Below are 22,994 nucleotides of genomic sequence, written 5' to 3' on the forward strand. Positions count from 1 at the left end.
GTGTGTGAACGTGTTCGCGTGGTTTTGTGTCTCTCTGTTGCTGTGAGACGCTGGTGACCCTCTGACCTCATGAGATGGACGCCCACCCTCCCCCTCTTGGATGAATGGATGACTGCGCAGTACCGATTTAAAGAAATCTTTAATAAAAGACAAGTGTTATCACCCTTTTTGAGAAGATTGACACGAATTCATAAACATACCATGACACAGTTCGCAACGTTACTCAAGCAAATCGCAAACTTTTGAACACACTCAAAATACACAGAGACTACGACTGATTATCTTCCATATCCAAGCTCTCTACTACAGTATTTTTTTTTTTTTGGCTGTTGGTACAGTACAACTTTAGCACACGAAGGGAATGTATAATGCGTATATTGTGAAACACGGTGTCCAGGTTTGCAGCAATGATCTACTGAGTGAAGAGACACTCTAAATGGGGAAAAAGAAAAAAAAAAGAAATCCCTCACTGACCCACAGCAGCAAGATGTTACAACAACCTCCGTGGAAATGGATGGGGAAGAAACAGGAAGACAAGAGAGATAAGGAAGAGGCAGGGTGTTTTGCTGTCAGGAGTGGCAGGTGAAAAGGAAATGGGAGGCAGGAGACACCGGCAGGGAAAGGAGCGAGTGGAGAAGGAGCAAGTAGAGGTGCGAGAGGTTAAAGCGTTCCTTCGTCTAGCAGTTTGTTGATGCCATTGCAGATCTTCCTCAGAGAGAGTCTGTACTCCTCTCCGTCCCCGTACAGCTCCGCCAGGAAATCCCCGTTGGCAAAATGGTTGAAAACGTGATCAATGCGTGCGTGTGAGCGCGCGGTCAGGTGCCCCTCCACCAGGGTGTGAAGCAGGTCCCTGCACTCCAGCAGGAGCTCCACCAGGATGTTCCTGTCGAAGGTATATTCCACCTCGTAAAACGACACCGCCGTCATGGCCGCCTGGTTCATCTTCTTCTTGAAGCGCTCCACGGTGTCCAGCTCGTCGGGACTGAACTGGTGGTTGCGGTACAAGATGCCGATCTTCAGGGCAATCTTGATCACGTCCTTGATGATCTTGTGCGCTTCTTTCTTGCTCTTGGTGAACTCCCGGGTCGCTTTGTAGAGCTCGTCCAGGATCTCGCTGCTGGTGTCGTCTGTAAGCATGTTGGCCACCGCCAAGGTCGCCATCTTGCTCAGGATCTTCTTTTGGGCCTGCATGGCCAGGGAGCGAGAGTTAAAGCTCTCCTGTCCTGAAGGAAGACAAAGGGAACAGAGAGCAGGATGTGAGACGAGAAGGTAATTCAAAGTTTCACAGCAACATCAAAAACCAGCTGAAAATGTTGCTTTTCTACAGCCTGTGTTCATAATGCTAACGGTCATTCATCAGAGCTTACAGGATGCGTACTCCATTTTACAGAGTCCTGCATGATGAGGTAACTTATTTGCACTTTGAAAATGACACATAATTACATGCTTACTGCAGATTACCAAAATAATTCACACTGTGTTTAAGGAGTACTTAAGGGATACTTTACTTTCCAAGAGAATTACATGTTTCTGTCACAAGCTGGCAAGTTATTTCCTGAATCTTTGTGAACATGTCCTTGAACCTGGATGATAATATTCCAATCCTTCTAAGTTCATTTTCTGGAACATCAAGGATACTTCTGCAAAACCTACAGGTTCACAAAACTGCCAAGTATGTTTTCTCAAGCTCTAAGAAATTTATTTTTTTATTTATTTATTTATTTATTTATTTATTTTATTTTATTTTTTTTCCTGAAAAACCTGAAAATATGTGAAACTTGAGAAAAATACCCTTTAAGTCCTTTTAGCCAACCTGTGTATTTCAGGTTACTGGTACAGGATGCATGTAAAGCAAACACACACTGGTCTCTGAAAGCGGTGAAATCCGAGCAGCACCTTGTAAGTTCTGGGAAAGTAAGTTGAATCTCCCAGGAAATGACTCTGTATTATTAAGTTTCAAAAAGTACCAGAAATGAAACCTACAAGCTGTTTAAGAAAGCAGCGTGTAGGTTCTAGAAAGTACCTTGCAGTCTTCTTTTTTTTTTTTTTATCTTGAGAACAGTGAGTCTTTGAAATTTTATCTTGATACTGTAAACAAAACACAGCGTGCATCCCTGTACGTGTTTATACTATGAGCTTTGACTAATCTCCGTGGTGTTCAGTGTGTTTGCACAAACCAGCTGAAGTCCATCTGGATAAATTAGCTTTTGAAACTGTTGACCTATTTGAAAAAAAAAAAAAGTCCAAACTTTTCTTTGACCTTACATTCATAACCCCCCCAAATAAGTATGCGCCGTTTTATTTTTAACAAAGCAATGCAGAGGTCTAACTATGTTCTCTGAACTTACTGTTGTGCGTTTATGCAGCTGGATGCAGTTGAGGTAGTTTCAGTAAATATGACAGCAAAATACAACCCATTCACAAACAACTGATAAATGTCAGGCAAACATCTGTGTACGTCACAGTGAATAAAGCTCATATAAAACAAAACAAATTTGAAACATGAGCACTCAAAACGAGGCGCAGCCTCATTCTGCGGCAGGGCGGCGGCCTCCCCGGAGCAGGCCGCCGTCTTTGGGAGGCTTCGCCGTCGGCTCTGGATCACGTCAAACAGCTGTCCTCTGATAGGAGTCTTTAACAAGTCCGGAAAACAAATCCCCCATTTTTTGTGGAGTCCCACTGGATCCACAATTTGTCCTGCAGAGGCGAACATGAAAGGCTCTCTGTTCGGTTATCCAGCGGGAGCCGGCAGGCTGGCACGTGTCGGTGTGAATGTGAGGAGTGGGGCTTTATTTAGGCGCCACCCAACTTCAAATGACACACCGGATAACTTCCTTTATGATTAAAGGCGAGGAGAGAGGCTTCACTTTTCTCTCCTGCTCCGCGGGCACATCGCCAAGCCTCCTCTTCCTCCTCCACATGTTCCTCTAAAGACGGGGAGAGGAGGAGGCCAAATTCAAGGAACAAGGCACAATTTGTCGCCACTGCGTTTTGTTTCTACCAGACGGATATTATTGGCATGTTTTAAATTCACACCAGCGTCGCATCATGATCTGCTTGTTTGCTGTGGAAATACAAACACAGAGCAGAGGTTGAGTGATGCCCCCCTCCACATCGGGGAGAAACCTAATCCGTGGCATTTCACATGAATGTGGAGAAGTGACATTTCATCTGTTGGTCTGAAGCTAAATGACATTTCATGAAATACAATTAGCCCGCCATGACATTTAACAACAAATAAGGCAAATTCCTTTGTCTACAGTCGTTCACTCTCCCCCAGCACCACCACAACTACGGCCCTCCTACTCCTTCGACAGGTCTGGTGCTCTTAACCAAAAAAATTAGCTGGGCTAATGACGAACCCACATTTGGTGGCTGGGAGAGACATAAACCAGCTGTTGGATGCCTGTGCAGTCTTTTGAGTTTATGCCCCATTTCAGTGGCGTCATGCCCCAGACTTTCAGTTTTCGGTGGTTATATTTTAGGTTGGCTGTCCAAAACTACGCGGTTTGTTCTGGGAAGAGTCATTCGTCCAGATGTTTGATCTGTTTGGATAACACCAGCAGAGATCTTCATTTAAATTGGTTCACATGAACCTTTGCAGTGTTGCTTGGTGGGTGTAAAATTATCACTTTGTGGAGATGGCTAACTTCAGGAGGGTTTTTTTTTTAGACCATTTCTGGGAAAGTTGATACCCAGAACTAAAAAATATAAATATATATTTATTTAAACAAAATAAAATATGAATATAAAGGTTGTGTGCAATGAAACTGATAGTTTCAGTGCGTTTATTTGATTCTAAGCGAGTTGCACAGATTGATGTTGGGTTTTAAATTTTTTTCCTCTTTTTTTCTTTTATGCGAACTAGTAATTATTGCCATGTCGAATATTGTTTTAACACATTTCATCAAACTCTTAAATGTTTTATGTTTAAATATTTATGTGGCCATTTCATCTGCTCAATTTTAAAAGGTAATTACCAAAACTCATTATATTTCAGCTATTTGTTTAATCACTACTCCACAACAGCCATTTTTTCCAACTATGTCTTTATGCTTATATGCACCAAAAATACTTTTCAGCATCTACCAAATCAGCTGAGAAATTTCGATTTATCCTGGGACTTCACTTCCTTTTCTGTAAAATCTAATTAAAAAAACATAATTTCATAACAGAAATAATCCCAGGAGGACACCTGGGATTTACTGAAAGTTTCTCCTTCTCACTGCTCTTCATGTGAAGAATAGCGACAGCACAGCGTGGGCTAAAAAAAAACAATATATCAACGTAAATATTACAAGTGCATGCTAGTTTCCATGATATTTGAATAGCAGCATCAGGGTGTGTAACTGGTTTTCATTAGTCAGATCTGCGCCGCTCATCAACAGGCTCTCTTTGTCACTGTCATTTCCCGTTTCTATCAAGCGGCTCTTTGTTCCAGCGAGCCTCTGATATTCAGAAACCCGACAGGACGCACCGATAAAGGTGACAGCCTGCTGGTTGTAGAGCTGCTCTGGATATGAGACTTTACCAATTTGTGGAGCCACTCGCTCTCTAAGCGCATTCATCTTTTGTTCATTAGAGAGATCCCTGATTATTACAATCAACGCAGATTGAGATAATGACTGCAGAGAGAGTTTGTTTCTGCTTCTGCGAGGCTATAAACAGGCCTCTGACGAGGTGGGTGATTCAGAGTCTGGCTAAAGATACAGAGCGAACGAGGGTGGATGATTACGGAAAGTGCACATGAAGACGCTGAGATGTCCAAGCTTTCTCACACACACACACTCGCATACAGCCTGTCACCCAGAGGCTGTGATGAACGACATGCATGAACCAGAGTGTCAGAAGGAGTTAGAGAAGAGTCCAAGCTGTCAGGAGAGAGAAGTGTCCGCCCTGTTCCTCGTCCTCATCCCGCTCCTGTACCGTCTCCGCTACCTGCTTGTTATTTTTACTGCCTCACTTGTCCTGAAGTGTTGAAATAAAGTAGGCGCTCCATGCGGCATGTGGGAATTCGCTGCTGGGAAACAAACCGCCGATGTTGGGGCCTTTGCACAAGCGCTGGCCCCATCAAAGCGGTTGAACACGAGTGCTGTGGGAGTTTGTGAAGTTTACTTTAACGTGAGGATTAGTAAGGTGCTTGCTGTTCTCTGCCTGTGGCTGTTGACCAGACAGTCTCTCTCTGTCCCGCCTGATGTTTTTAGAGGCCTGAGTCAACATTTTCTGCTGCGTTGCATCAGAGCATGCATCCAGTGTGGAACCTGGAGAACAGCCAGGCCAGCTCTGCCGAAGGCGTCTTTTGGCAGAAAGCGTCCAACTGGACAGATCATTTCCATTTTAGCCAGAAACACTCGCAGTGTATCAAGAAGAGGGTCTTAGATTTGTAATGAGTGATGAGCTTCAGGATGCAACTGAGATTAGATGTTGAGCTGCCAAGGAAAATGATCCATGTGTGAGGCAACAGCAGCATATTTAAACAAGCCTATGCATTTTTTTTTATTTTTAGTAGGAAAGATAAATAATTTAAAGTTTCTGTGGATGGAGTAGTTTTTATTTTTATCGAATAAGTAATGCTTATGTTCTCATTCGAGCCCTTGTGTGCAGCAACTCCAAGAAAAAAATTGCTCCTCCTGTTTCCCCCAAACTGACCATAGGATACTGCAGGTATACAGAGAAGCTCAGAAATCCGTTTTCCAAACCCAAGTCAGGCCTCGTTTCTCTGATGACTTCGATAAACATTCTCTCACTGGATGCATGCCATCTTGTCTGTCTACGGCAATCTACTGCTATGGGGCACACATAAAAATTATACAATTGTACAGCAGTCTTTTAATATGTGACGATGTGACTTAATATTGTTTGAAATACTCCTAAATGTAAACATGCAAAAAAAAAAAAAAAAAAAAGCTGAATTATTTTGAAAATCACTGAGGAATAATGAAAAGCTGTGACTCTGCAACAATAAACAGGTAAAGATGATGGATGGATGGAGTAAGAAATGATATTCAGCCCTTTACATAGAAAAAAAATAGCAACAATGAGATGACTTTTGTTCTGTGAAGAATCTGTAAATGTATTTGTAATGACATAGGTGGCACTTTTTAGTCCCTGTGTTCAAATTGGCCGGATGCTTAGAGTCGGAGCCTTTTCTTAAGAATGTTATGAGTTGCAGGATTTACAAGCTTATTTGAGAGCCACATGTACAAAGTACACAATAAGATCAACTAATTACAAGTTACAAAGTAAATACACAAAGTAGTGCGCGAATGAAAGCATGTTATTGCAATGCATTGAACAGGAAGTGCTTTTATTTTGAAGTGACTGTTTGACGCCAGCTGAGCAGCGAAAATGTCGACAAGCTAAGCTTTGAAAAGACCTGAGTTAAAATTTTTAAGTTTGAGAGAAATCCATGAGCTCAAGACTTTAAATCTCCAACTAACATAATTAAATTGTTATGAGTTATTAATAAGCCACATCCAGGAATGTACCATGGCTAATAAATCAAATGTACCATTTTACGGGAAAATATGAAAAACCACCTGTCAGAGCTTCTCTCTGTGGCTTCAAGCATAAAGACTTACCTCTATCAATGGATTAATGAGATAAAGATGAACTTTGACTCTCTCAGGAGTTGAATTCTGGGACTTGAATCACAGTTTCTTAAGTGAAATGACCACTTAAGTGACCACTTCATTTGTGAACATAGTACCATATTATTGGATTGAATCTTTCTATTATGAAAAGAATCGGCAAAGAATAAATCAAATTCGTATTGAGTAAAATAATGGAGGATCAGTCAATTATCCATAAAGTCAACAAAAAATAAACGGACAAAGTTGATTTTGACACCTTATCAGATCTGAATGTGTTGCAAAGATAAACATCAAGTAGGTTAATTTTCTGGACATTTTCTGTCGTAGTCCGAATGCTAAATGGGGCTCGGATCCCAATGCTTGTGTTTGTCTCATTCCAGAGTAACCAGAAGAGTGAGCCATCAGCGGGGGCCGGTGGCTAACGCGGAGGAGCGCGGCTGGCCTTCACTGAGTCAAAGCCAGGGGGGAATTATCAGCCGGATCGCAGCAGAGCACACACGTCTGACTGAGGCGGCCCTGTAAGCCCGCGAATGTAAGTTATTTTAAGGTGTGCTTTGCTTCATACCTCAACGGCAGAGAGAAGCAAGTTCAGGGCAGCTGAATATTTGCAGCCGTCGTCACCATGAAAAGAATGAGTATCTGTCAGGATATCTGGAATATTTTAGGAACGTGTGGATGATGATGGCGCAGCAGGGACATAGGAGAAAATAGGATTGGTCTCTGCTCCTCGTGGCGGATTTGATGACATTTCTGTCACTGGCGTAACAGAAATGTCATCAAAAGTATTCAAAAATATTTTTACCTAATAATTAAGCATACATGATTTGAATTGGATGTCATGTAAATTAGAAAAAAAAATATCCAGAAGCCCAAACCTGCTTAAAATACAACTTCATAAGGATCGAAATAGGAGGCGTTGAATGACTTATGATATAAAAAACCATCAATGTAATTAGAGCAGTTTAAATATGATCTTAAGTTTATTTTACTTTCAGCTGTGGAATTTGCCACTGGCAATAAGCTGGGGACATTCAATCCCAAAGACCCAAATATTAAGCTTACAGCAGGATTTCTATTCTTTTTTATGTGCTTTTAAATGTGGACCAAAACTAGGAAATATGTTTCCTATAAAGGTATGTGATAAGCTCACTGCAAAGCGAAAGTATCTCTCCCATATAAACGTCTCTGTCAACACAAGTATGGCAAGCTGATTTATCATAAAACAAATACAAGGTCCTTCAAAGCAAATATTCCTAATTAAAATGATCAAGTGAAAAATAACATTTAACTGCAGTTTAGTGCAGTTATTTAACACATATAATTTAATGTTGGTTCTCTGAGAACATAAAATCTAAGCTAATGGATATTAAATCTGTGCAATTCTGAACTGTGCGCATGTGTCGAATTCACACAGTTTTGCTGAATGAGGCACGTCTAATGTCTTACAGACATTATGATGCTCCACGAGTATCCTTGAGGGATCAAATAATTTTGAGGCGACTCAATCAGAACGTATCAGAAATCTTCATTAGTGCAAGCAGCACAGTTTAGCATGGGATTAAATAAGGTTATCATTAGTTAACTGCTGCTTCATTTGAGTTGCAATCCTGGTTAATCTGTAGAAATGGTGCACATGTGTGAACAAAGGCCATCATTAAGAAAGTAAACTATCTGGATAGAACACAGCGTGCTTTCATTTGGGAAAGCCAGATGTGTCTTTTTAACGATGCTAGCCGAACAACAGCAACAAATCTGATGGAGACGTGTTAATATTTTACTGACTGTCAGAACAATGGTGAGCATACGAGCAATTAATCGGCTGCATTCTGAAAAAAAAAAAAAAAAAGTTCCCGGGCAATAAATCAAACGCACCCTCACATAGAAGACTCAGCTCTGCTCCGTCAGACAGACATGTGGTCTGTGGCTCACAAATGGTTTACCTTCACCTCTAATTAGGGGTGATGCTATGTAAACCACAGACTCACATTCTGACTCCAATCTGAAGACTTTGTTTTTGGTCCTTAAGTGTAACTCAAGTCCAGATCTGAGACGCACGTCTCCTTCTCTGCCACGCAACGATAAGCAACAAGTATGTCTCAGGCAAAAAGGCAGATGAAAACAGTGAAGAAGAAGGAAACTTGACCAAAATGACAAAATCCGTCTCTGCAATTGTCATCTGCAGTCGGTTTACCACTAATATGGTATTGATTTATATTATATAGACTTTTTTTTTTCTTCTTTATGTTGGTTCCCTCAGAGTAATGTGGGTTCAGTTCCAGCTGGAGCCTTTCTGTGAGGAGTCTCCATAATCTCCCAATGATTTGTGTGGGTTTTCTCTGAGGACTCAGGTTTCCTTCTACAGTCCAAAACAAGCGTATTTGGTGAAAAGGAGATTCTAAATTGCCCTGAGTTGAGGGTGTGTGGTAAAGTGTTCGGTGTCTCGCTCTGGTGATCTGTCCAGGTTGGGCCCCACCTCGACCTTACGACCATAAGGTCGACACGGACAAACTCGTTTTACCCCCTTAGAAGGACTGCTGTTCCTAGATGGCGACATTGAAAAAGAAAAATATGATTCATACACACAAAACCTGTTTGAGGTTGTTGGTGATAACATGTGTCCAGTATGTACAAAACCTGGTTAGTCTACCAGAACAGGTGCAAGAGACGTATTTCCAGCCAACACTGAACATTATTATCTGGGTACACTAGAGACATGGAGGTCTATGGACATTCATTTCATATGGCTATGCCTGAATCAGTTAGGCCTGTATTTACTTTTCCTCCCAAAAGATTTGCATTTATTGCTCTTTCCAAAAAGTGTTACTTCAAACAGCCAAACAATGAAGGCTGCTGACAGACGGCCTGTTTTTCCAAAGTGCATAAAGGTGGAAGAGTGCTCTTTCGACGGCAACAAACAATAAATAAAAAAAAATAAAAAAAAACGCTGTTGATTTCTGCAACACTTCTTTGAAACCCATTTATTGCCATCAAAAGTTTTGGCTGGTCATTTTCTTTCCATCTGCAACCAATTTTCCATTCACAGGCAGCCCTGTTTTGTAAATGCACAAGTGGATACCAGGTCACACTTTGAACCCCGTAAAAGCTGACACAGCTATAATTTCCCCAGACATGTTTTTCCATTTCTTGCAATTTCCTTAATTTCCTCTGGGCCTCCAGGTGTGTCATAAAGTCGACCTTTAGAATTTGCGTTTCACATACAAGTAAGAAGCTCGCGATTGGACCGAAAGGGGGGAAAAAAAAGTCTAAATAAGGCGATTCTTTGTGAAGTTTAAATCCACAGAGCACAAATACAGCTTCAACAAGCCCTGAAGGCCACTAGTGGAAAGAGCTCCTCATAGAACAGGAGGCTGACAGCTGAACTTCCTCCTGCATTGCCTTGGCTCCCTGGTTTGCCTTTGGTTGAATATAAGGAGCTGCAGCAGAGCCTCTCTGACTGGATTTACAAGGCTTGAGCAGAACAATGGAGCGGGTCACTCAGCAAGACTTAAACGGGGGTTTAATAGCTTGCTGGGTAAAGTGTTAAACAGGCCTGAGAGGCCAGTGGATTTAGGAAGGGAGCAGAGGAGGCGGCCTGTGCCAGCTGGTAGCACTGGAGGAAAGGCTTTTATTTTTGAGTCCGAGACTCGAGAGCTTCTCTCTTCCTCTTCTGGAGAGCACAAATAGATAGTAAACACTGCAAATTATATACCGACTTTCATATGTGATGGGAAAGGGAACAAAAAAAAAAAAAAAACAGAAGGAATGAAATGTAGTCATTTTTGTCTCCTCACTTTGGATCTGCACCACGAAAATGTATTTTTGACTCCCACAACACGACACAGATGACTCAGACACGCCGCCCCTGCACAATCGCAGTCTGTTATATTGCGTGTGTGTGTGTGTGTGTGTGTGTGTGTGTGTTTGTTTCTGGATGAAAGTAAGTGATTGCAATTGAGAAAGATACAATATCAAACATGAGAAGGACCACGGGGACAATGCAGCGTTGTAGCAAGTGTTGTTCAGCGGCGCGGCAGTCTGCAAAGGCCAAACCTGAGATGGAAGATGCCATTAGCAGCTGCTCAAGATGTAGGGGAGCAGTCAGAGCTTCGAGGTTAATAAATAACTCGGTTTGAATATCTCGATGACCGGCACCTGAATGAAGTGGGGTCATGGACTCACCAGTCTTTATAGATGTAGATCAGTTAGAGTTGTGAATGTGACGGCGGAAGTCGCCTCAATGGGTTTAAAACCTTAGGAATCACTAACTCGCACATGAAGACAAAGTGAGTCCTTTTTTTTTTTTTGCCGTGTTTTACTTTTATGCAGGTGATACTTTCTCTGCTTGGCCTACTTTTTATTTGTGGAAACTGTAAGAGGCAAAAAAAAAAAAGAGCCTAGATTGCACAATGAAAATATCAGTAACTTGAAGACAAAGAACAGAAATGAACAAGACAGTAAGTGAATCAAATCGCTCAGATTTATGTTTAATACAGTATGTGACATTTACATGACTTGAATCTGATGGAGAATCGGTGGAGGGAGCTAAAGATTAGGGTGATGGCAAGAAGCTCTTCACTCCTTAATAACTTAGAGATCATCTTTAAAAGTAAATCTGTAAAAAGCTGTTAAGCAATTAAAAAAAAACATTTGATCAGTTTGGCCTCAAAGATTTTTCTAATGATTAGAATGAAAGTATCAGTAATTCTTGACATGTAATTTTCTAATACAGCATGAATAAAAGGACAAATTATTTTTTTTATTATCTATTTTACATGGCTTTGTTTGGTAGTTTTGAATCAAAGTCCTGACAAAAGATGATGATGCTCTTTAATCTCTAAGTTGCTTTTTAAATCACTGAAATGGTGAATACATTTCCTTTAGTTTTTGCAAACAACTTACTGAATTATTAGATGCATAAATGCCAAAATAAAGTTAAAACAGTGACATCTTCACACACTTTTGGCAGAATTTGAGAAGTGAATAAGTTTCATTTCCTTCTTCCGTTAAAATGCAGTGATAAAAATTACTTTTCAAAACAAAGCTTGACATTTTAATAATAACCCCCCACGTTGCCTCGGGTGTTGTTGAACAAGATCTGCTGATATCTCCGTTACAGGCTTGTGTATTTAGAGCTGAAACCTTACTGCCGCATTCGGAGCGGCTGCAAATACGACACGTTTCCAAAATCTGACATCTAGAACAAACTGTTCCTTCTGCTGTTTTCACATCCAGATTCCAATTTCATCTCCGCAAAAGACTTTAGACTTCTTTAGATGTTCAGAAAAACAGAGGAAAAGAAAAGCAACATGTCGTAAGTTGCCAGAGCTGCTTCGACGCACGAGGGCATTAATTTTACAGATGTTGGAATTACCAACAAAGGTTGGATGCACTGAAAAATTCACTTCTATGATGATGGGAGTCAAACACATTTGTCTAAGATTTCCTGCTGCTTTTTAGTTGTTGGCTGGTATTTGGAAAATGTAAACTTCATCCACAGTCGTCCCCATATTTAACACAAAATGCAGGGTCAAGAAACTCACAGTCATCTCGTCATCATTTGGGAGTTCTCAAATTACTTAGAAGCACATCAGAGTTTCTGTATGGAAACGTCTAAACTTCACAGTAATCTCAGTCAGCGTCATTATATCCCATCTGAGGATGATTATTCTGTTCTCTACCGATCAGCACAAGAACCATTTAAAAGTAGTACAAGAGTCGTCAGCCACAGACCTCACAAGCTTGTAGATGAATGCACCTGTAACAGACAAGTCTCCCACCATAAGACAACATTTGAAAGAATAGCTCTATTTGTCTGGGAAATGGTCTAAATGTCTCTTCTGCAAGGAAGGAAGTCACTTAGGAACCTCTGAGTCAGGAAGGACACAGAGCAGATCGCCTTTGGCCGCCGCTCAGCCTTATTTAATGCGTCGTCCCTCATCTCGTTCTTTGTCTCTCGGTTTTAATGGCCACATCCCTAAAGAGCTGAGCCCGAGAGACGAGGCGAAAGAAGGAAGAGGCAAAAGACGTTTTGACTGATTAATGTGCCAAAGGCCTGCTGCATCCACGAGAGGAGCGAGAGAGGGAGTGAGAGATGCAGCGGCACTTAGAGCTGCACCTTTCTTTTTGTGAATGCAGGAGAAGATGATGACGTCAAAAAGTGGTATCCAGGACATCCGGAGAGGGCACAAGTACTGGACCGCAGGCTCCTGAGAGAATGCGACACGCTGACCCTGTACAGCTGATGTCTTCGGCAGATGTCGTTCCCTCCTGTGTGCTATTGTTCACAAAGCGAACGGAGTCAGGCCAACAATTAGCTGGTTAGCTGGGCATGGGAACTGGCTGGAGGCGATCCCACTTCTCAGCTTTCCTCCTCTGGGATCTTCTCTGGAAAACTACTCCTGTTATGTGGGTGTTGGTGGAAGCCAAAAATACTCAAGACCTCTAAATGAGAAAATGACAGATTTCCTTCTGTGCAACGTCAACTTCCGCCACACATTTTTCTTCCTTTCTTGCTTTTTTTTGTTGCTATTTTTCTTTCTTTCTTCTTTTTCTCCTTCCTCCCTTTGCTACGTTTGCTGTTTGGATTGCAGACACGCAACGATTTGGATATGCAGCTGAGCAAAGAATCAAGCCGCAGCGCTTCCCTAGAAATTATTTGATTCATAAAAGAGCACCTCTCTATTTATAGAAAGATGAATGCGTGTCTGTTTATGTGACAGAGAGAGCCATAATGACAGACCGTGAAACCAGGACCCAATAAAATACAGAAGAAGACGATAATAAAATCCAAACAGTCTTGCGGCCCCCGAGACCCGGACTCAAAGTTTCTTCTGTGGTTTTCATCCGAATGAAGGAAGCTGTGAGTTTTGTCGAGAAGAAGACAGGGCGAGGAAAAAGTGAGCGGAGCGGGCAGTATGTACATTTTAATTTCACACCTTTCAGTCAAGATTGATAGAAGTTATCCCATGAAAGTGGGAGGGATACGGGGAAAAGAAAGGCAAGACATTTGGGAAGGATTTCCTAGCTTCACCGTCATAAAAAGGAATGAATACAACCAAAGACTTCTTCATTTTTTTTCTTCATTTTTGCAAGATATTGTGACAGGATCCTAGAGAGAACAAAGAAGGTGTTGATGTAAGAGACGGGATGCCCATATTTAGACTTTCTCTGTGTTACTTCAGAGACAGACCTGCACCTATAACACTGTCACCACCTCTAGCATCGTCTGCAGCTGCATAATTAGCTGCCTGTAATGAAGCTAATAGCAAAAATTCAAGCTGGAAGACTCCGCCCCTTCCGTTCGTCCATCGGCGTCATGCTCATCTCCGACCTCAGCGCTGGACCTCACCCGGCGCGTCCAATCATCAATCAAGCTCTGCATAAAAGGAGCCACACCCAAGCAGTCAGCCGCTTCCCAGCTGCGTTCAACCTACCACCTCCCCTTCTCCACCCACAACCTTTGGCTCTCCAGGATGGCACCCTTTCCCGACCTCCACCACCAGTGTCGGGCCCCGGGGGAGAGCATCCCTAATCAGTTATCGGGATGTTCGTCGAGTTCACATCAAATCTCAGCTCAAAACAGCTACTGGGGCCCGAGCGCCAAAGAACTTACTCATTCCTGTCATTAAATCTTTTAATTGTTCCTTTTTCTCCGTCTGAATCTTTCCAGATTGAAGTGTCTTTCTTTGTCTGTCTCTTCCTCTCTGTCCATTTCCAACCACATCCACAATGCAGAGTGGCAAGGAAGCAAGCATTTTTTACATTTTTTGCATTTATTTAATTTTTTTACGGACCCCTCAGAAAGCCTCTCCTTCAGCGACCCGTGGCCAAGTCTCAGCGTGCCGCCGTCCAAACACCGACATCTTTCCTCAGGTCTTCCTCTTCCTGGTTTGTTTGAGTTTACTCTCTTTTAACTGGATTTCTTTACATGAATGAGAAACACTGCCTCGACCACTGACTGATTTATACGTCACCCCGCCACCCCCTCTCCTACAAACAAGATGTTTCTGGGATTCTTGACCTATAATCTATGCCGTTTGGGCTTTTGATGCCACATGTTTATTTAAAGACAAACAGGACAGTAGCAAACAGATTGAAGTAATCCCCAACGCACACCCAGTTACAAATGTTAAGAAGGCAAAGGTTAACCCAGAAACGGGGCAGGGCTTCAGCTGTCTGGGCGCCTAAATTAAAAGGTTGCTCTCGCTTTGATTGGAGTCATAAAATTGGAAATGCTGTGAGCTTTGGCCTTTCAGGAGCTCAGCCTGCTTGACACGCCGTAGTGTAAAAGCCAAAGCTCTCTACTCCCAACTTTTACCGCTAACTAATGACCAGGAAATAACTGTGGTTCGCTCGCACTCGCATAAATACCCAAATGCACATTTCTGCTTTTGTGTTCTGACTGCATTCCTTCTTCTAACGCTTTTTTTTTTTTTTTTCCTCTGGACCGAAGCCTAATTATTGCAAGAGTTTATCTAAATCCTGGCTCTCATGTGGGGAACAAAGTATTTATTATTTTTTCTTGACAAAGTGCTCAGAACTCCCAGGTACAAAGCTTTAATTTGACGTACTGCCGAACCGGTTGTTCATAGTTATTCCACTTTTTCCTGCCACAGCCTTAAAAAAAAAATGCTACAATCAGCATACTTTGCCTCAGCTGTGCCAGAGCGAAGTGTGAAAAGCTGTGCGTACAACTAGCCTCCTACCTCACCTTGTTTTCTGAAACACACTTTAGCTCCTGCGGAGAGCAATTTCAGCTTAATACCATCTGGATATGCTGTAGTAAGCGTGTATTTTAGGAAAAGGTAGCGAAGACAGAACCCAGATGGCGGCGCCTTTCCACAAACGCGTCACTAAAGCTGAAACTGAAAGCTGAAGAAAACTATTTTGAGCAATCCCAACGTGGAAACATAAAGCAATCACATCTCAGACTTTCTGCATCAGAGCAAAATGTTTAAGACATTCGGACCAGACGTCAGCTGCAGCCCGACTCTTCATCGAAACACACAGACCGTAACACACTCAATTTAATATCAGTTTTTAATAACAGCTCTGCCGTGGGAGGAGAGTGGAGGGGAACTAATCCCTTCTCAAATGTCCCACTATCCCTATAAAATGCCACTGAGTTATAGTGTCAGCACATGCATCTGCACACCGGGGGAAAATGCTCTAGCAGTGACTTGGGAGTTGTAGGAATAGTTTTCTGCAGCAGCGATTGGAAAACTTTCTCCTGAGTCGTCTTTTCCACTTGCAGCTAAACTCCCTCTTTTCTTTCCTCTCCTCAGTTAGTGTTATATTTTTCCAGACCCAGCTCTCGGTGTCCTGAACGTGTGTGTAGTAATGTGTGTGTGTGCAGCTGGTTTTGTGCAGACTGCATCTGTGGGCCAGATTAAAGGCAGAGGAGGGGAGAGTCGAGGTTTCATGCATTTGTGGCGTTCAAGACTAGAGGAATGGGAAAAGAGTGTGGATGAGCATATATGAACATGTTGCAGTGACTGCAGGCTGACTTGATCTAGCTGCCTGTCTCATGTGTGGCCATGACATGAGTAATAACAGAGTAGATGATTGCACAAATGCCAACATAGACGTATGAAATACAAAATTAAATGTAAATACTTATTGATTTTGTTGGGTGCAACCCACTTCTGACATTCTGTATTCAAAACAACTTTAAAAGTAGCTGAATAAGTGACTCCATATCCAGCAGCTGCTGGGAGGAAGGATCTACGGTTACGCTCCTTTGTGCATTTAGGATGTGGCAGTCGTCTCTCACTGCAGGAGTGTGTGATGTGATAGACCAACAAATGAAATGCATGGTTACAAAGTAGAAGCAAGTTTTACAGATTTATGTCTAAATAAAAGTCTAGGGACATTGTAAGAGTTAAACCCATTTCACCCCCGCTCTTTTTTTTCACAGCTTCTAACAAATTTAATTTATAAATGCTCTGTTTTAATCTTGTTTCTGCTAAAGAAATGGACCTCCATAGCATGATGCTGCCACCACTGTGTTATGCTACTAGTATGTTTTTTGTTGCATTTGGTAGGTTTAACTTACACACTGAATGTCACTACAGAAATCAATTTTGTTTTTTTCTTCTCTATTTTAGCTCGGTTTCTTTCCTTTACATATAATCACTCATCATGCAGTGAGCAAGGTGGGTTCATTATTAACAAGACATCGTGTAACGGCAACTGATGCACGTATTTAAAATCATGTACAACCAGAGAGAGTTAGGCTAAATACAATACAGTTTTTATTTTTAGAAAACGGGAAGGCCACACGTCCTTTTCCATTTCTGTGTGTGTTGGCCGATCCCAGAGAATCCCGTTAAAACGTTTGTGGTTGTCATGTGACAAAATGTGGCAAAGTTCAAGCGGTACGACTCGCTTCTGGTAAAGCTGCTGTCTGTGGGTGTGTAAACGGGTGAGAGTTGGGACTCGGCTGGCTGAAGATCAAACTTCAGCTGCGTCTTCAGAAACATCTGCTGGTGCGAGTTTGGAATGGAGGCACATCGGCCGCCCTCATGCCCTGATGGATCGCAGATCTATTATTACAACAGCCAAGCTTTTCATCAACACCATCTTCCCTGGAAAAACGGACAGAAAAACAAAACGCTGGAAATAGTTCTGTAGATGGCTGATTGGGGTTTGGTGTTAAGAGTCGCATCACCATGATGACTCAGCCAAAACTTCTCTGTGGGTTGATTTTTCTCACTCAACCAACATGATATAACAACTCCAGAGGCAATTCAAACTGGACATTAGAGATATCTGATAGATCGGTGAAATGCAGCGTCTAGTCAGCGTGGGCTTCAGACCGACAGCAGATCAGACTGTGACCGTATAATGAAAGGACAGAGTTATCAATGGGCACAGATGTAGACAGATGAGTGATTATAAATGAGGGAAAGAAACCAGCTAGGGAATGAGAAGAAAATAAAAACGTTCGTGAAATTCAGAGCTTGTGCTCTTCTGAGAGACAGCATGTTGCCTTATTGGCACATTTTGAAACTTTTTTCTTTGTCTGGATTGTTAATAATTTAAGATTTTGAAATTCAGACTTGTCTTTTAAAAACTTAAAATTCAACCAACCAACTCAAATGTGATAGTATTCTAAGACTTGTACAGATATTTACATGAAAGCCTAAAATAATTTTTAGCTACTGTAATCGTTGACTCCTAAGGACATTTCAGCTAACAGCAGGGGATGAGTTAATAGTGAAACAATGACCTGCTTAATATGAACATCGAGCATCAAATGAGCTAAATGCTAACTGCTAATTGACGCACCAGTTTGACACTCCTTACATATTAAAAACAGATTGCAATGTTTCAATGCTAGTTTGAGCGTGAAGAACAATTTAACAGCTATTTGCTAATTAGTTAATGCCAAACGTCTAGTAAATGAACAAAGGAGAGATCGTTCCCAATGCTAACAGTTTCTAATGCTAATTGCTTCTAATGCTAACAAAGTTACTTGCTACAGTGAATGGTTTGGTAACGTCACACTGCAGAACATCAGTCAGCTGTTTGTTAGGGTGAAGGATCCCATCAGTAACCCAATAAATATATCAACTGATTCAGATTAGTTACATTTATTGATCTAACTATATTTTTAAGGATCAGTTACAGGGATGCAGTTTTTAGAGACTATAGCAGCAGCTGAAAATTGGCATTTTTTTTAAATATATATTTTTGTTTTTGTTTTTTTTCCCCCAAACTTTGCTTACTTTGCTCCAGAACGTATGATCATCTGGACTGGAAATAATCACCTGACTTTATTTGCAGAGTGAACTACAAATTTCTAGATTAAAAAAAAAAAGTACTCATTATTAAAAAAAAACATGTTACTTTTAGCAGTCCAAACACATCATATCATATATTAATCCTAATATAATTAACTTAGGACATAAAGGAACATGTTCACAAATATATTTTTGTAACATTTTGTGCACCTCTGGTCCAAATGGATACAAACCATTAAAAGTGCCGATAAGTGGCCAGTACCAGCAGCTTCTGCTGCATTCTGTCATCACTCAGCCATTTTTGACACCAAACTCTGAACTTCATGGTGAACTCCAACTTTCTTCAGCAGGACTTTGGACTTCATGGGATTTAGTTTACATTTTTCTGACTGGAAACTGTTTATAAGTACAAACAGAATGCACTGTTATCATTTGTGCTCTAAATTAGGCGGGTACAGACAGAATCAAACATCAGAATCAAAGTTATTCAACATCAAACATCAGATGTTTGATGTTGAATAACTTGGCATGTTTTCATCTTCACCATTAGCTCATGCTTCACTAGAAAGCTGTTGTTTTTCATTTGTTTCAATTGAAATAAGTAAATGATGTGGTCTTTTTTTGTAAATGCCTAGCAAAATAATTGAATCTGCATCCCATAATTCCTGCTGTGTCAGGATCATTTTTCAAAAATGCTGGACTTGATTCCCGTTTTTTTTTAATGCTGGCATTTACATATGTACCTAAAAAATGTTTTTCTCTCCCTTTGAGCAACATGTGAAGAACCGTTTCTGGCTTTGAGATTCACTCCATCTGAAATAAATTGGATGAGAGAAAAGGTTCGCTTTATTTATAGACCGTTTTGAACATATGTCAGCATTTACATTTGGCTGGGAAGCAGAAGCCTTGTAGCATACAAGCCTTTCCTTCTGTTGGAGTTTATGCTGCACAGACGTCTCCATAGACTTTAAGCTAGTTTTGCATTTATCTGTATGACATGAATAGAGCATTTCAAGGATAAGGCCTGTGTTTTGATTTGCAATTTGCTGTGGACCCGAAAAACAAAGATTAAAAAAAAAAAAAAATTCCCACACGGATTGAAAATCTCAGGTGCATTGTTTTTTGATGGCTCAGATGATTTGGAACTAGTTTCCAGCATGGTTTTGATCTACATTATGAGCTGGGGGTGCTCTACAACCAAACCAGCACTTTCTCGTGGCAGAGGAAGTGGATCTGTGCCGTGCTGCTGGAACTGCCCAGCAGGTTTCATGTTGACATACAACAAAATGCAAAGATAACACGGTCGACTGCCTTTATTTACAGTTTTGGCGTGCGTGCATGCGTACCCGCGCCAGCTTCCCCCCTCAGGTGATTAAAAACCGTATTTTCCTTTTGTCAGCAACAGCGCTGTCATGACTTTACCGTCTCAATGTTCTCCACAAACATCGTAAACCTCCACTGACGTTCTGTGTTCAAAACAACTGCGTGAGATCAAGGTAGAAGAAGCTTAATAAGTGGCTCAATATCCAAGCGCAGGCACGAACTCTGAGTTCAGCGCGGCTTTTGTGAAATTCAGAGAAAGTAAACTGTGACCTAAAGCTCCTGGGCAGGAATGTGAGGGTGAAATAAACTCAACAAATAAAATGTTCTGCACACAGCAATTATCAGCGACTCGAGTTCCAGAGTCACCTGAAACAAAATCCCTCGGTGTTTATGCGGCTGACGCTGTGGAGCGAGGTATGCGCGCATCATGCTGAGTTCAATCACACATCATCACTGGGAAAAAAAATTAAAAATGGTGGCAGTGTGTGAGAGTGAGAGAGATTCCAAATAAACCTGTTTCCAGAACGCCATGTATCACATTTCACTGTGGGATAAAGTGAGCCGCACCACTGATAGCAACACAGCGGCAGGAACTGCAGCACAGCAACAAAACATGATGCATTCTGAGAATGAGTCAGGCTCTCACTGACTCTCGATCTGCAAAAATATCCGGCCTTCGCAGTTCCTTTCAGCTTGAGAAGCAAAGGTAACCAACAAACGTTGTTCCTCTCAGATGCAGGGTTTTTAAAATCTGGGGAGTGAAGGTGACAAAAAAAAATCTCCACGCTATTAAGCACTGAAAAGTTATGTAAATTAAATAACTTGGAACTATCTTTTCATACATTCATACTAAAAATATACTTGGCACAAAAACAAAAGGAAGTCTTTTTTCTTTTTGGTATTGTTACCACAATGAAACTAACGATTATTTTAGTCATCGATTAATTTACAGACTGTTCTGACGATTAATTGGATGAAAAAAGTGACACTTTTTGCACATTTTTCATTGAAGCCTTTTCTATGCAACATTAGAAATGCATTAAGATTCAAAAAACGAGTAATTCAACTCATTTTAAAAATATTTTTATTGCCTAAAATGCAACAACATAGCATTCCTGGAGTGTAAACTTGATTATTTGTAGCAAACGATGCACTGGCAGCTAAAACTTCATTCTAACATCAACATGTGAAAAATTCAGCCCTCTGTGGTTTGACTTGGCAACAATACAGGGCTGGTATGTTGATTGTTTTCTTTCTTTTTTTAGATTAACCAATTAGTAGTTGGATAGCAAAAAGTGCTTAAGATATTTTTTTTTTTTTTTTTACATAATTTGAACCAGGTGAAGCTAAAACTGTAAAACTATGGCATTTGAGGAGTTTTGGACAAAACATATTTACAAACAAAGGTTATTATTATTTTAAAGACAAAATGTGCATATTTTCTATGCAGTCTAATTCCTGCTTTGAGTGTGTTGCTCTTTCAGCAGCTAATGATTAATGTATCACTAAATTAGTTACTTCAATATTGATTAATCACAATTAATCTGACTAATCATTTTAACTCCATGGCTAATAAATCACAGGAAAACCTGTTGATTTTCCCCTTTGTGGATTATCCATTCATGAACATGGAGCTGCTTTTGCTGGCCAGCAGCCTGATCAGAATCTGCTGTGGGTTAGCAGCCACTAGTAGTAGTGATGTGGGAATTTATTTTCTCCATTGCCTCCAGTGACAACAAGCCTTCTTCATCCATCCTCATCATTGGTAGATTGAATTTAACACACGTCTTTAGGGCACAACCCACATCCTCATCCATGAACGTTGTGATTTTTTTTCGTGCTCAGGTTGTTATTACTCTCTTCTTATGATCTGAATAAAGCTGTAATAAAGCCTCTTTATATTCAGGTTCCCTTCTCCTTTCAAATGGACCAAATGGAAAGACAGACAAAGGTCCAGATGGACAGACAGATGGTTCATCCGGGCATAATTAATACAGAAAGCTCCATGTTGTCCATGGAAAAGGCCACATCGACATGATTAAGGAATAAATGAAAGGAGGAAATCATTGGACAGAGCTGAGCGACAGCCTTGTCTGGCTGTACGCACACAAGCAGGAGAGAAACGCCTCACTTGTTGATGATGTCAAGTCCTGCAATTTAACTCAAAATGCGTCCCCAATTGGCTTCATCCCCCACCGTCTCGCTTTAAATCCTGTAAAGATCCACAATCCAGATAACCGCGCGCAGTAAAAACCCTGCCTGAGAGTTTAATGTGTAACTCTCCTCATTATTGCTGTAAACTTTTGCCCTGTGCGCTCAGTCACACCGTAAACTTTTCTCCTTTTTATGAAGCAACCTTTGTGGATCCACTGGAAAAGGCTTTCATCCTCTCTCGCACCCTGCGATGCATCAGGAGGATCCAGGCGTTTGGGGAGCCTGCAGTCTCTCTCTCGCTCTCTGGCTGCATGTGTTGATGAACAAACCGGCTGCACGTGTCAGAGCTTGCCTGTTCCTGGTGGCGACTGAGGCAGCTTTCATCCAGACACCCGGTGACGCTGTGCCTGCCACCAGCATCAAAGCACGTCTTCTCTCCAACGCCTCGGAGAGCATCGGGAAAATGTCAAACGGTTTGGTTGCTTTGGGGGTAAATCGCTGCTTCATGTGAAGTTTGGGAGTCTGATGACGTATTTAAAGCTGACGATGAACTTTCTGAGTCTTCGCAAAACACTACAAAAGACGAGTGTGTGTAACTGTAAGCGCCGCCTGCATGACAGTAAAATGAGCTTACCTGCCGAGATGTCTCCGTCACTTTGCTCTCCAGAGTCTGAATCCATCTTCCCCCTTTTAGGACGAGCGGAGGCTGTAGAAACTCTCTTAGTCCTCTCCCCTCCTTCGTCTCTTTCCTTCTCAGAGAAGAGTGCGCTTCTTAACCGAGTGGGAAAAAAGAAGACATGAAAAAAAAAAAAATGCAACTTCTGGTGTTTTATTCTCTCCCTCTTAACGAGCTCAGCTTCCTCCCTCTGCCTGGATCTCTGTAGTTGTGAGAGGAGCGCTGCTGGTTTGCTGAGCTGTCTGTCCTCTTAGGTTTTGTTGAGCTCCCTCACTTTCCCTCTTTACTTCTCCTTCTCATCTACTTTCCCGTCTCTGGTGCTCCCTCCCCTTTGCTTACTCTCAGTCCGTCCCCCTCTGCGTTTCTCCCTGCCTTTTTCCTGCCACTCTGTCCCTCCTCTTCTTCCTCCTCCTCTTCCTCCTCCTCATTGCTGTGACACTCTTCTCCCTCTACTCAAACTGTTTTTTTTTCTTTACCTCTCTCTGTATGCTGCGAGCGCTGTCT

General features: G+C 41.5%; 1 protein-coding gene and 1 long non-coding RNA gene across 2 annotated transcripts; one reads left to right on the forward strand and one right to left on the reverse strand.

The window, feature by feature from the left end:
- Nucleotides 1-120: 120 nt before the first annotated feature.
- Nucleotides 121-22,994, reverse strand: LOC106942318 (tumor necrosis factor alpha-induced protein 8-like protein 3). Its single transcript, XM_015025568.1, has 2 exons — nt 22,449-22,994; nt 121-1,223 (listed from the first exon to the last, which is right to left on the reverse strand). Exons 1-2 carry the CDS (start codon nt 22,492-22,494, stop codon nt 661-663), a joined length of 609 nt encoding a protein of 202 aa, XP_014881054.1. The 5' UTR covers nt 22,495-22,994; the 3' UTR covers nt 121-660.
- Nucleotides 5,974-22,452, forward strand: LOC106942319 (uncharacterized). The gene is made up of 2 exons (XR_001423602.1): nt 5,974-7,125; nt 22,013-22,452. It is a non-coding gene; the product is annotated as an uncharacterized LOC106942319 (long non-coding RNA).

The sequence above is a fragment of the Poecilia latipinna genome, unplaced genomic scaffold, assembly GCF_001443285.1.
Source record: "Poecilia latipinna isolate Pla-1442-1.1 unplaced genomic scaffold, P_latipinna-1.0 Scaffold4188, whole genome shotgun sequence".
NCBI classification, from domain to species: domain Eukaryota; kingdom Metazoa; phylum Chordata; class Actinopteri; order Cyprinodontiformes; family Poeciliidae; genus Poecilia; species Poecilia latipinna.